Below are 12,588 nucleotides of genomic sequence, written 5' to 3' on the forward strand. Positions count from 1 at the left end.
AAGTTATAATAGTGGCGAGAGTTATTAACCCGGGCTGCGTCCTGCCTCCTGCGGCTTCCAATCAGACACTGGGTGTTTTCCAGACCTTTTTTTTGAGCGTATAATTTTAGTACGTACGTCAATAGAAAGCAGAAAGAAAACAGAATTGACTATGATCAGATGAAAAGGACAGAGTCCCTACCACCCAGCTGCACCCAGTGAGGAGACGACCCCCCCCTCCCCACCTCCCACACCAAAGAGCATCACCTTTTGGGCTGTGTCACTGCCGGAGCCACCGGCTGCGGTGTGAATCACCTGCCCAGCAGCCAGCCGGGCACCAGCTGGGGACCACCAGGCTCCCTCCCCTCCCTTTAAAAGCCTGGCAGCAGCAGTGTGTGCCAAGCACTCGGTGCCACCGCTCCTGCCATACGCCACCGCGTCTCTTGCAGCCCAGCCGGCGGGAGAGGCTGCGAGATGGCCGAGGGGGAGATCACCACCTTCACCGCCCTCACCGAAAAGTTCAACCTTCCCCTGGGGAACTACAAGAAACCCAAACTCCTGTACTGCAGCAACGGCGGCCACTTCCTCCGCATCCTCCCCGACGGCAAAGTGGATGGGACCAGGGACCGAAGCGACCAGCACAGTAAGCAAAAACCCGACGGGGCTTCGCGGCGTTCCACCTTGCTCCTACCATTTTCTCAGCCTTTAGCAGCCAGGAAGGGGGGAGCTGGAGAAGACAGGCTCTTTTCTCCTGGTTGCAACACCCCTTCCCGGGTCAGCCCATGCACCAAACACCCGCACAGCTGTGCGTGGAGCCCGGGCAGGCCCGGGCTGTGCACTGTTTCACATCTGCAGAAGTATTCAGTCTCAAGGTGGTTCTCCAAACGACCGTGGGCAGGCAGAGCATACGGAACCGCGGTGCTAACTGCGGCACGGCTGGCTTCCGCAGCGAGCTGGCGGCTGGGAAAAAGGGTCAGGAGCAGCCTCACATCCTACACACATGCAGCCATCACACGGAATTCGACAGTATCTGTGCGATTGCTCTGGGTTAGAAGATGGAGCATGACAGTGGGCAGTGCCAAGGAGCGTTTCCCAACCGTGCTCTGCAGCCACGCAGCTCCATATGCCATGTCAGGCTGGGGTGGGCAGGCGGGCGCACGTTCCTCTGCCTGCGGAAGGGGTTTCAGCTCTGTGTTCTGCACAGCGTCCCCACACCTTCGGGCAACTTCCCTCTCCTCTTACGCAGCAAACTAAATGCCTGCAGGATGCGAAAGCCCAACAGAGGCAAGGATCAGGTGAAGGGGAGTTATTTTGTGACTTACAGCTCTAAAAATGCACTTGTGTTACCATTCTTTTTTTTTTTTTAATGAAAACAAGTATGGCTTAGTGTATGCTGAAGTATTTACAACACATTCTATCTGCATCTGTGTGTCGTGAAGATTTCACAGGTTACCAGAGCTGCCGTCCACGGCCAGAGTCTCCTCTTGGCCATCCCTGTTCCCCGCAGCCGGTGATGCCGGCGGCTCCAGCCCATGGGATGCTGGGGACCTGCTGCTGATGAACTGCCCATGCAGATACCAACACTTGTCTTACCATTTGCACATCCCGCTGCCTTTCTACAAGCATGTTTGCTCTCCATAATTGGCATAAAAGTTTACCTTGGGAAGTTGGCAGGACTCGCTCGCCAAAAAGTGCCATTTTTGTAAAGAGAAAATCGCTGTGTAAGGGCAAAGACACAAAATCCAAGGAATCAGTTGGGAAGTTCTAAGCTTTTAGGGCTCTTGCACTTCCAAAGCACTTCAGAGGATTTTTTTTAAACCGATGCTTGAGGAGATCTAGGCCAGCAGTGCAGCAAAGCTCCCCGCAGCGCCGGGCTCCTCCCCACCGCTGTGCACCGGAGCTCTCGGTTCTCAGCAGAAACCTCTGGGCACACCATATCCTGAACATTTACTGGAATAGAACTGGGACCTGCCAGGCTCCTATCTGGTCAGAAAGAAAGGCTGGGAGGAGCCAAGTCTACCTAACAAATTCTAAGAAAAGCACTTTTATTTTCTTTAAACCACAAGCGCACATGTGGCTTTCTCCCCCCAAACTTAACCTTTCTTTTTGTTATTGCTGTTTTAATGAAAGGCAGTTTACAGCAGAGGTTTAATTACAAACGCCGTTTCCCCACCGCTCACGCAGCACGCGGCAGCAGGTGAGGATGAGCTCACCAAGGCTGGATAAACAGCGCAGGGCAGGCTGCCTCCAGCCTGGAATACACCAGGCACGGAAACCTTCTCAAACCCCTGCAAGAGGCAGAGGACACTGACCCAAAGGACCTGCAGGAGACAGGACTGGGCTCACAGGATCCCCGAGCTGGCAGCCACAGAGGCCAAACGAGCCCAACGGGCACCTCCGCCACGTTTTGCCAGAGCTGAGATGTTGCTAGAGTCAGACGGGCAACGCAGAGATGCCCGTGTGCCCTTGGGAGCTCCGCATGGGTTTGCAGAGCCAGCGGCCAGGTGGCATCTCCTGGGACACGGGATGCTGACAAGGACACGAGTGTCCAGCCCCTGCGCCCCAGCCCCGAGCCCACCGTCTCATGGCACAGATGCTGCTGCACACCCCGGCCTTTTTCCCCGGCAAAGCGAGCCCATCACCCTGGAGTGAGCCTTTGCCCTCCAGCTGCCAGTCCCCACAGCTGCACCATGCACGCAGGCAGCGAGCGCGGGCAGCACCCGCTCCACATGGCACCCGGCGCACCCTGGCATGCTCACACCTCGCCAGCTCCTGCTCTGGGGCCGCGTGTTTGGAAACCTCTGCCAGAGAGGAACCTCCTGTAAATGATCTCGTAAACTTGGATATCCGAACGTACAAATATTTACAGAGGAAACTCCTGGAAGGGCTGCGTGCCAGCGGAGCAGCGCTGCCGGCGAGGTACCCCGCCTCCGAGCGCCAACGGCTGCCCACGGTCCTGCCCCTGCGCCTGGTGCTCAGCACCACGGACCGTGACTCCGCCGTGGGATACTGCCTACGCAGCGGGGACGGGCACCGGCTGGCACAGAGCAAGTCAGATCCATACGGGGAACCTCGGGGTGACAGCGGAGAGAGGTTGCCAGGGAGGGCAAGCACGAGAACGCCCGTGGCTGGTCGGAGCATCCAGCATGCACGGCCACACCAGAGCTGGCACCAGTGCTTTACAAACAACTCCCCGCTCCCGTGCGCGTTTTGTTCCAGATAAACATCAAGAATTCATATTTTTACCTTAAATCGCCTCGGCGGGTGCGAGCCCCAGGACCAGGGAGGGTCTCTAAGGAGAGCAGAAGTCGTGGCTCGCCCTACGTAACGGTTCCCTCCCCGTGCCACCGGGCACCTCGAGCCCGCACCGGGAAACAAACCGAGAGCTGACCAGGACCTTGTAGACCCTCAAGGATGAAGCTCATGCTTGTTTCCACAAACAGCCTCATTTTCTCTGTTTCATCCCGTTACTTCATGGAAGAAAATAACTGTACAGACCTGTAAAAACCACAATAATTTGTGCATGAGCTCCTTCCTCCAGACCCGCTGTTCTCTCTCCCTCTACAACTGGAGAACTTAACGTCCCCCATCGGTCTCCCCGCTCCCCTCTCTCGGAGGCAGTTTTTTAGGACAGTATCATCATTTTTACCTCATTCCCTTCTTTCCCCACTGGACTTCGCCTTGGCCACATCCTGGGGCCGCAGGGCGGGCTGGGGGCTCTGCCACTGCAGGGGCTGCCAGATGCAGCCAGGCGAGCACCAGAGCTGCATGTTACTGCAAACCTGCACCCAGGCAATTTACTAATTAACCATCATTTACTGAGCAGGAAACGCCAAAAAAACGAAGAATGTGAACCATTACAGCAAAGATTTCATGGGGACGGGGGTTTCTGCCGTGCCAAGATGTAACATCTCCTCTTACCTGGTCCAAATAAGGGTAAAGTAAAATAAGTTTTAAAAGGAAGGAAGGAAGGAGCTGGAGCTGAGGCATCTGTTCATGCTTCATCCAAACCAAGCTAAATATTTCTGTTACAAACCTCTACAGTAAAAGCTTAGGAATAAAAGCTGACTAGGAGATGGGACGGATCATTTGGAAGAGCTGGATTTTGCAAGTCCCACTCTGGATATAACGGCAGCCCCCTGTGCACGCTGGGGGTGCTCAGACTTCAGTTTTCCTGCCCACCCCCGAGAGCAGTACGGGGCCGTCCGTGAGCACACAGTGCCGGAGGGCTGTCCTCCCAAAGCTGCTCTCCAGCCACACGGCCTCTTCCCGATAAATACGTTAAACAAGAACCTGAACCAAGTTTTAATCATTTTCCGAGGCTCCTGTAATCAGCAAAGTAAGAAAAAAAGGAACTCACAGGGCAGAAAACAGGAACCAGACGGATAGAAAGGTTAAATCTGCTGGTTAGGTGCAGGATGCTGGGCAAAGGGAGGTGGCCTCGGCAAGTGGCTGACCCACTCACTTCCCACAGTACAAGACCAATAAGGAGTTTTTTTTGCCCCAGAGTTTGTAGCTGAGGTCCAGCGTCGGTGCCAGGGACGGAGAGCCTGTGCCCGGTGGGCGGCGTGAACCGATGCGGCGCCCCCAGGAGCCCATCGCCCCCCAGCTGGCTCCGGTCTCACTTTGATGTCAAACTCATGTCAGCATCGCAAACCAGGACAACGTAAGACACGGCTCATGGCTACCTGGGAGGTATTTTTGTAGGATGAAGATCAGCCCTTTCTATTTCTCCACTGCCCGCCTACGCCGTGCCGGATGATGCCAGCCGCGGCGCACTGCCGGATGAGATGCTTTGGATGAGGGTTCTGCAGCGCAGGCATCTGAAGTCTGCCTGTCGCTGGTTTAGCTCTCGAAATACTTCTTCATATGTCTCTCCTTAAGTGTCTTGTCAAAACCACATGAGAAATTTGTAAATTAGAGCCAGAATTAAAACCCCAATCTCCTGTGTCCCATTCCAGCATCTTAACCAAAAGGCTGCCCTTCCTTTGATGTAAAATAGGGAAAAAAATTGGTCTTTGGATCCTAAAGCATGGCTGTGGGGTTTCTTTGAAGGAGAGAGTACAAGGAGACACTTTTATTACACGCTGTCCTGTTTCCTATAAAGCCTTTTATAAGCCGGGCTTCAGAACACGAACACGAACACCCCACGAACTCTCCTCGCAGCTTGGACATTATCACTGACAACCTTTTTTTTTTTTTTTCCCCTTTTCTTATTTTCCTTTTACTTTTGTTGTTGTTGTTGGTTTATTTTTACTTTCAGTTCAACTGCAGCTAAGTGCGGAAAGCGTGGGAGAGGTGTATATAAAGAGCACCCAGTCTGGGCAGTACCTGGCGATGGACACCAACGGGCTGCTCTACGGCTCGGTAAGTAGGAGGTTCCTGTGGGACCAGACACGGAGAGGGTTTGAGGTTTGCAGAAATCTCGTAGCTCTGAGTAATGCAAACCACAGGCGACAATTAGCCTCTTGTTTGCTATTTTGGCAGCTGGATGGCTACTCTCCATCCGGCTTTATTTTGGGGGGAAGCAAATAAACAACCAAATAACAGCATTTACCGCCCTGCCTCTTGACAAATATTGAATTTCGGATCTGACATTTGACAAATATCATATTCCGCATCTGGAGCAGCAGCTGCTTTGCATCCCCTGGGCAGCTGCCAGCTCTGCAAGCGGGGACATAGGGGGATCCTAGTGGGGTGCAGGGCTAGTGCCCCTCCAGCCTGGCTCTTCCAGCCCTGGCAGCACCTTGCTCACACCTCCACCTGCCTCCTGCCACCTCTCCACGGCTTTGCAAAGCTGTTCAGGGCTGTGAGAGGAACCAGCCCCAGGCAATGGCCCACAGACACTGAGCAAAGACCTCCCCACAATTTTCCTCTGCATCCTGGTTGCACCAAACCCTGTGCCGGAGGCAGCAGCAGCATCCACAACATCCCAGTGTGAGCAGGATCGTGCAAGGCAGGAGCTTACCCTCCCTGTGCCCAGAGAACCGGAGGGCACGGAATCACTGAAAATAATCTGGGTCTGTGAGAATCATAGAATGGTTAGGGCTGGAAGGGACCTTCAAAGGTCATCTAGTCCAACCCCCCTGCAAGGAACAGGGATATCTCCAACTAGAATAGTCCCATTTATTGCAAAGTGCACGACTCGTAATGCTGGTCACAGGCTGCTCAGCCTCACCAAAGAGCTGCTTTGTTCCTGGCGCTCCTGCCCTGAGCCCGCAGCCGCCACCGCACAGGTTAGTGCCAGAGCAGGAGCCAGTGCCGGGACCGGCTTACGGAGCGCGGGGCTGGGCTCGGTCACTGCCAAATAAAATGCCCCAGACATGGGGAAGTTGCAGCAGGAGTAGCCCAGGGGTCTCAACCAAGGCTACTTACCCTCCATGCTTTAAATATGAGTTTCCCTGGGGCATGAGGATCTCGGAGGTGGGTCTGGATAGCATCCTGGCCAGGGAGCGCCGAGCTGGGATCGCTGCCTTAGGAACACACGTCCTCCTCCCCGTGGCATCGCCCCGCCTCACTGGTGTTCCCCGGGGTTCTCTTCCAGCAGTTACTGGGTGAGGAGTGCCTGTTCCTCGAAAGGATCGAAGAAAACCATTACAACACGTACGTCTCCAAAAAGCACGCGGATAAGAACTGGTTTGTCGGTCTGAAGAAGAATGGGAGAAGCAAGCTGGGGCCGCGGACTCACTACGGCCAGAAGGCGATCCTCTTCCTCCCGCTGCCCGTCTCGGCCGACTAAGCTCTGTCCTGGGAGCTCAGAGATGACCCAAACCCCAAAACCCAACCACTGCCTCCTCCTTTTCCCTCACTCTCTCTCTTCTTGGCTAGTGTGGCAGAGCCAAACGTTAGAGCTCCGAGCTTTAGGTAAAGGCTTTACCAAAAATAAACAACGCAGAGCTCCTCCGCTGTGCACGAAGCTTTGCAGAGACGAGGGGAGAAGCCCTGACACCCCCCAAGTTCCACCAGCATCCCCCCAGCCCCGGTGACTGCCAGCGCATGCCGTGACCACGCTGCAGCTCCTGGCAACACACACAAACCTGCCCCGGGCAGGCACCCAGAAACGGGGCCAAGGGCACCCCAAGGGCACCCCGGTTACCAGGCAAATGCACTTTCACTGTCCCCAGTTATTCTAAGGCAAAACCTCCCTGGATACTCTGGATGAACATATTTATCCATCCAAGTATGTAGCTTCTAATATGCCCCTTGAGCCATTTCAGATGGCACCATCAGTCACACTGTCACCTGCCAGCCTCGTTAAATGCCTGCTGACACCCTCGGCGCGTTAAGCTAAACTAGCACCAGCCCAAAGCTCCAAGCCCTGGACATCTCAGCCCCACTTGCAACGTCAATACTGCGCTATTTCGTGCTAGTGCCTGCCATGTGTTATTTGTATTTATTTATTAAGTAAACCTGTCTCTTCTACAGTCTGCTCATAAGTAACTCTGGGCACCAAAGCCCCTTGACGCTGTCCCAGTGAGGATGGGGCAGAATGGGATGACCGAAGCTGAGGGTGCGATGGTGCAACAGGAACGGGCTGCATGACGGTGGCAGAGCCTCGCACCCCGCTCCCGGGGGGCTTCCTCCCACACCCCCAGCACCCGGCTAAATGGGACTCTGAAAATGGCACTGGGGCCCCTTGGTGACTCCCAAACCCGCCGCAAAGGTGGGTGTTTCTCCTCTCCCGGCACAGAGCGGCTCCTGCCAGCCGTGAGCACCACGGGGGCACCACGCTGCCACGCTCTACCCCAGCCCATCTTCCCCCATCCACCTCGGGCACTCACAGATGCCACGGTGACCAGGCACAGGGGCACACAGGTCAGCCCAGGCACCCCTGGGGCAAAGCCTGGCTGAGTCAGTGCTTCTCTAATCGCTTCTTCCTGAGTGGCAAGTGGATTTTACCATAGAGCAAGTTTCCTCATGCGTAGACTAGTGCAAAGCCTTTGACTAACCTTTCCTGGTGATACTGCATCAAAAAGTTATTTGGGAATAGGGTTCACTCCGTTGTACCCACGTCACTTGTCACGGCCCGGCTGTGGTTGCGGGTGAGGTGTACGCAGAGACATTGCCAGGGGTGCCACGGCCGATGGGACGGATTTGGCAGCCAAGGAAGCAGAAGCACAGGAATCCTTCGTTTACGGGAGGCTGGAGCTGCGGTGGTGCCACGCGGCCCGTCCCTGGCACCGCGGCGGGGCGAGCGCTGCCAAAACGCACCTTCGCATCAGTCGTCCTGTCGCTCTCAGGCTGAGGTTTTGAGCTGTAAATAAAATACGCTGCTGCAGGGGCAGAATAATAAAGTTTGATAGGAAATATTGCAGCAGGACGTGTTTGGTCTTAAATTAAGGGGCACTTCTGTAAAAAAGTCTAAATTTCTCGCTGGAGTGAAAACAGCATCGTGCTGCTTCACCACAGGGATGAGCTTTGTGGTGAGACACAAAAGCCCATCACTCCAGTGGCAGCACCTGAGCAGGGACACCCGGATGGGGACACAACCTCTGCACTCTTTGTTCTTTCTATACTAATAATTGCAATTTTGCAATTCTAGCGAACAGAGGGAAAAAAATCCAGGGAAAGTGAGGCTTGCTGCAGTTCACGAGGCTGAGGGATGAGGTGAACTCCATCCTCTCCTTCAGCTGGGGCCACACGCTGGGCTGGGGACACGCACAAAGCCTCTGAGCCTCACGATTCCAAAACACTTTTCCTAACGCTTCCCCTCCTGCGGTCCTACCTGTTGGGCCTGACTTTCCTTATCCAGCAGTAAACAGGGGGGGAGAAAAATGGCATTTAGGTCCATAGTGTAACTTAAGGTAGTCAGATATTACATTGTTGAAATAACAATTCTAGGTCAGTGGTGAAAATTGCTGCTGTTCGGTTTGGAAAAGATGGGTAATCTAATTCATTTTACCTTTTGTTTTGAATAATAAATCCTTGGAAACTGCAGAAGGATGTATTTGGCTGGAGCCAGCTCGTCTCCCAGCCCCACAAAACCCTCGGAGCTGAGCGCCGCGGCGTATTTCAGAGCTGAACGCTGGAGGTGGTGTTTCCGTACCAAACTTTCCGGGGAGAACACAAACACCTTTCCAGTTCACAACGCGGGGCCGGGCTCGGGCGCTGCCAGCTGCACACAGCACCTTCGGGGAGCACCCAGGCAAGGCTGCAGTGCCCGCTAATTAGATATTGCATCTATTTTTTCCTGTTGCTTGGGGTATGCTGGGATCCCCTCCCTGGCGGGTGGCACCTCGCTGCTGTGGCTGCAGGAGGGTTTTCCCCGACACGCTTTGCTCCTGAGCAAACCCGGCTGGGAGCAGCCCTCTGCCCCACGACTGGCAGTGTGGGTTTATCAATTATCTCAGCCTGATTTGCAAATCATAATGATAAATGAGCTGGCAGCCCCCGCTGAGCTCCTGGGTGGATCCTGGGCAGGAGAGCTGGGGGGACCTGCCTGGCCCCACGGGATGGAGGGACAGTGGCAGCCCAGCCTCGCCAGCCGGTGTGAGCCCGAAGTCCAAGTGTGGCACAGCCACGGGGCCTTTGCTCCTGGCAGCAGACCGAGCTCACCCTCACGGCTTCGTCCTACCTGGGCTCCCCTGCTGACTTTTTCCATTCCTGCCACGGGGACAGGGACCTGGGACAAGCACTCCCCGCTCCCAGCAAACCCCAGATAAGCCATCCCTGCACGGGAGGGAGCAACAAAAGGCACTACGCCTTGCATACTTCTGCAGCAGCAATTAGCTACTAATTACTGCACTTTAGAACTGCTCTGCTAATTAATGTACTCCTGAACTTTAGCTGGCTCTGAAATCTTTTCCCCAGCGCAGATAGCATCTATAGCATCACGGTTAACCCTCCTTCCAGGCAAGCAGGGAGCTGGCGTGGGAAAACCAGGAAGGAGCGTGCAGCAGCTTCAGCAGCACCACAACTGCGGAGCCCAGCGGCACGGGAACCATCGCCCACCCAGGGGCACCAGCACCTGGCACGCTCCTTGCACCCACCCATTGCCACGGCCCTTCGGTGCTGGGTTTCCTCTGGGGGAAACCAGATGGAAATGAAGTGGAAAGGAGATTTCTGCTGCTCCTGGAGGGCTGCGGGATGCTGGCTGCGGGATGCCAGCTGCTTCTCTTGCCCTTTGCACAGCGAAGCTTCCATACAGCTGCCCGTGGGGAGGTTAGATGCTCAGTCTTGCAGGTATTTACTGTGTGCACACAGAATGCTGGAAGAACTACAAATGTTGATTTCCAGTTTTCACCTATAATCCTCTACAGCCAAAAAGGCACATTTTTACAGTATATACCAATTAAAACATTTTAATTTAAAGGAGAAAATGATGCTTGGAAAACATCTGCTCCGCACAGGCACCTCTCCTCCCACAAAAAATTCAGCACAACAGTAGGACATCTTTGGGTTTTTTTCATCATCACCGTATCACAGGTAAGCTAGCTGGTTATCCCTACTCTGGCAAACACCTGGGATTGTTTTGCCATGTTGCCTTATTTTACACATCTAAGCACATGTAACATAACTCATGGCAAGCGTGCAGGATCCCACTATAGAAGGTGAACAAGTAACGATTCATCAGCGCCGCTGCCACCACCAGCCACGCACACGCCATTAATTACCTGCATGGTGAGGTAAAACACACCCACTCAGCTCCAGTGACGGTGGTTCAGGCCAACGGTGGGCAAGGAGCTGGCACACGGAACCCAGCAGCTGCCAAGGGCTACCCCATGGGTATATCATCATCCTCATCATCATCCTCACATGTGCCTATGTCCTACACCTGCAGCACCAGTTTCCAAGGCAGGGACATGGGCTGAACCCCTCTGTCTCTACCTTCTGTGCTGCTACGACCTTGTAATTGCTTAACTGCAGTGGGTAAGAGTTTGCCATTTAAACCAGTACCTGGCAGTGTCCGGTAAGGACTAAAAATCTGCCCAAATCCCAGATTTAGGCCAACGAGCTGCAGGAGGACAAGGGACAAGAGAAGGACCCAGCCACCTCTGATGGCCCTGGTACCCGAGCTCTGGCGGGTCTGGCACCTGGGAAAGGCTACAAACGATGTTCCAATGGCCAACACAAAAGCTGGGCATGATGGAGCGATGTGGATAGCCAAGGGCATCACCACCTACCTTAAACACCGTGGCTGCTTTCCCTGTGAAAGGCCGGGCTGTCACTCAACTCAAAAAGTGAACAAGTGCATGACCAGGAGATCCAGGCTTCTAATGAAACTGGAAAGTTGGAAAGCATAACACTGGATTGAGCTGTGCTGTCTTCCAACAACTCATTAACCACAGTTCATTCCTCTTGTTAAGACTTCTGCCGCTCAGAAATTACCACCGCAGGTACACGCTTGACACCCAACTGGGGAAAATTGTCAACACTTTGTCTGAAAAATAATCCCTAAGGAAGCCACAGTGATTGCTTCAGACAGATGACCAAGCAAGGATGACAGTGCCCAGAGAAACCGCCCTCGCTTTGGGGAGTTCTGTCCTCAGGGGGAGAGGTGAAGGGGAAAAAAATAGAGACTTGTAAAATTTAATAAAATTATTCGCTCAAAGACCTTTCCCAGTAAGTGCAGTGAGAGGGTTTCTGGAGCATGTGGGAAAGAAGGAAAAGCAAGTGCTGCTGCAGACGAGGGTGAGGTGGGGAGGCACGGCGGGGCGGGGGAAGGATGCTCAGTCAGATTTACAGCATTCGAATCCAGCAGCAGCCAAGGGCACCCCATGGAATAGATTTCAGCCTTTTAGCTACGACCTAGCGCTGTCTCCCGGCAGATCTTCCCAGGTTCCACGTTTTAAAGAAGTGGGAGGCAGAGGTGGTGCAGGGAAGGTGGGGTCCTCTGAGATCCCACAGCCCCTTCTCCCAGTGCTGAGCTCTGCGGCATCGCACACACGACTTCACCAGGGCTCTCCGAGCCTGATTTTTGCCTCCACGCCTGTCAGACCTCTGGGGCTGAGGGCATCCCCATCAGCTCTTTTTTTCCATGACTGCCCCATCCAGAAGCGTTCAGACACAGGAAAGGCAATAAAGGCCACGGATCCCAGCCGGGCTGCGCGGCATGGGGTTTGTCAGCTAGATGTAAAAGTCTCAGAGATTTTAACAGACCACGACCTCGACAACACGCCGTCAGCCAGGCAGAGCCCAGGCCGCAGAGTGCTCTGAATCTTGTCCGCTCCCTCCTTCTGTTTGCTCGGGAGTCCTCTGCCGAGATTTAAAACCCAACTGCCAGTTCCTGTGAACTGTTGATCCTGCACCAGGAAGAACGGCACGAAAACTCAGCCAAACTATTGCACTAGGAGAGATAAAGATATTTTTTTCTTAAAAAACATCACACTTTGCATTAAATAAACAACTCTCTGACATGCTGCCATTCATTTGGGAAGAATGTAAATCTGGGTCGAATGGCTCCCATGTGCTCTGTGTATGTGTATGTGTCTATGTCTATAGAATCAGAGAACGGTTTGGGTTGGAAGGGACCTCAAAGATCATCCAGTTCCAACTCCCCTGCCATGGGCAGGGACACCCTCCACTACACCAGGTTGCCCAAAGCCTCATCCAACCTGGCCTTGAACACTTCCACGGATGGGGCAGCCACAGCTTCTCTGGGCAACCTGG

At 54.1% G+C, this 12,588-nt stretch overlaps 1 protein-coding gene across 2 annotated transcripts; it reads left to right on the plus strand.

Moving 5' to 3' along the window:
* The first annotated feature begins 453 nt into the window (after nt 1–453).
* On the plus strand, nt 454–6,718 carry FGF1 (fibroblast growth factor 1). Of its 2 annotated transcripts, none has more exons than XM_009983363.2 (3): nt 454–622; nt 5,243–5,346; nt 6,524–6,718. In XM_009983363.2, the coding sequence occupies exons 1-3, from the start codon at nt 454–456 to the stop codon at nt 6,716–6,718; spliced, it is 468 nt and encodes a 155-aa protein (XP_009981665.1). The 2 variants fall into 2 exon arrangements, with proteins under 2 accessions (XP_009981665.1, XP_009981666.1); XM_009983364.2 differs by having other exon boundaries at nt 6,527–6,718.
* Nucleotides 6,719–12,588: the final 5,870 nt, after the last annotated feature.

This window comes from Tauraco erythrolophus, chromosome 16 (assembly GCF_009769465.1).
Source record: "Tauraco erythrolophus isolate bTauEry1 chromosome 16, bTauEry1.pri, whole genome shotgun sequence".
Classification (NCBI taxonomy): domain Eukaryota; kingdom Metazoa; phylum Chordata; class Aves; order Musophagiformes; family Musophagidae; genus Tauraco; species Tauraco erythrolophus.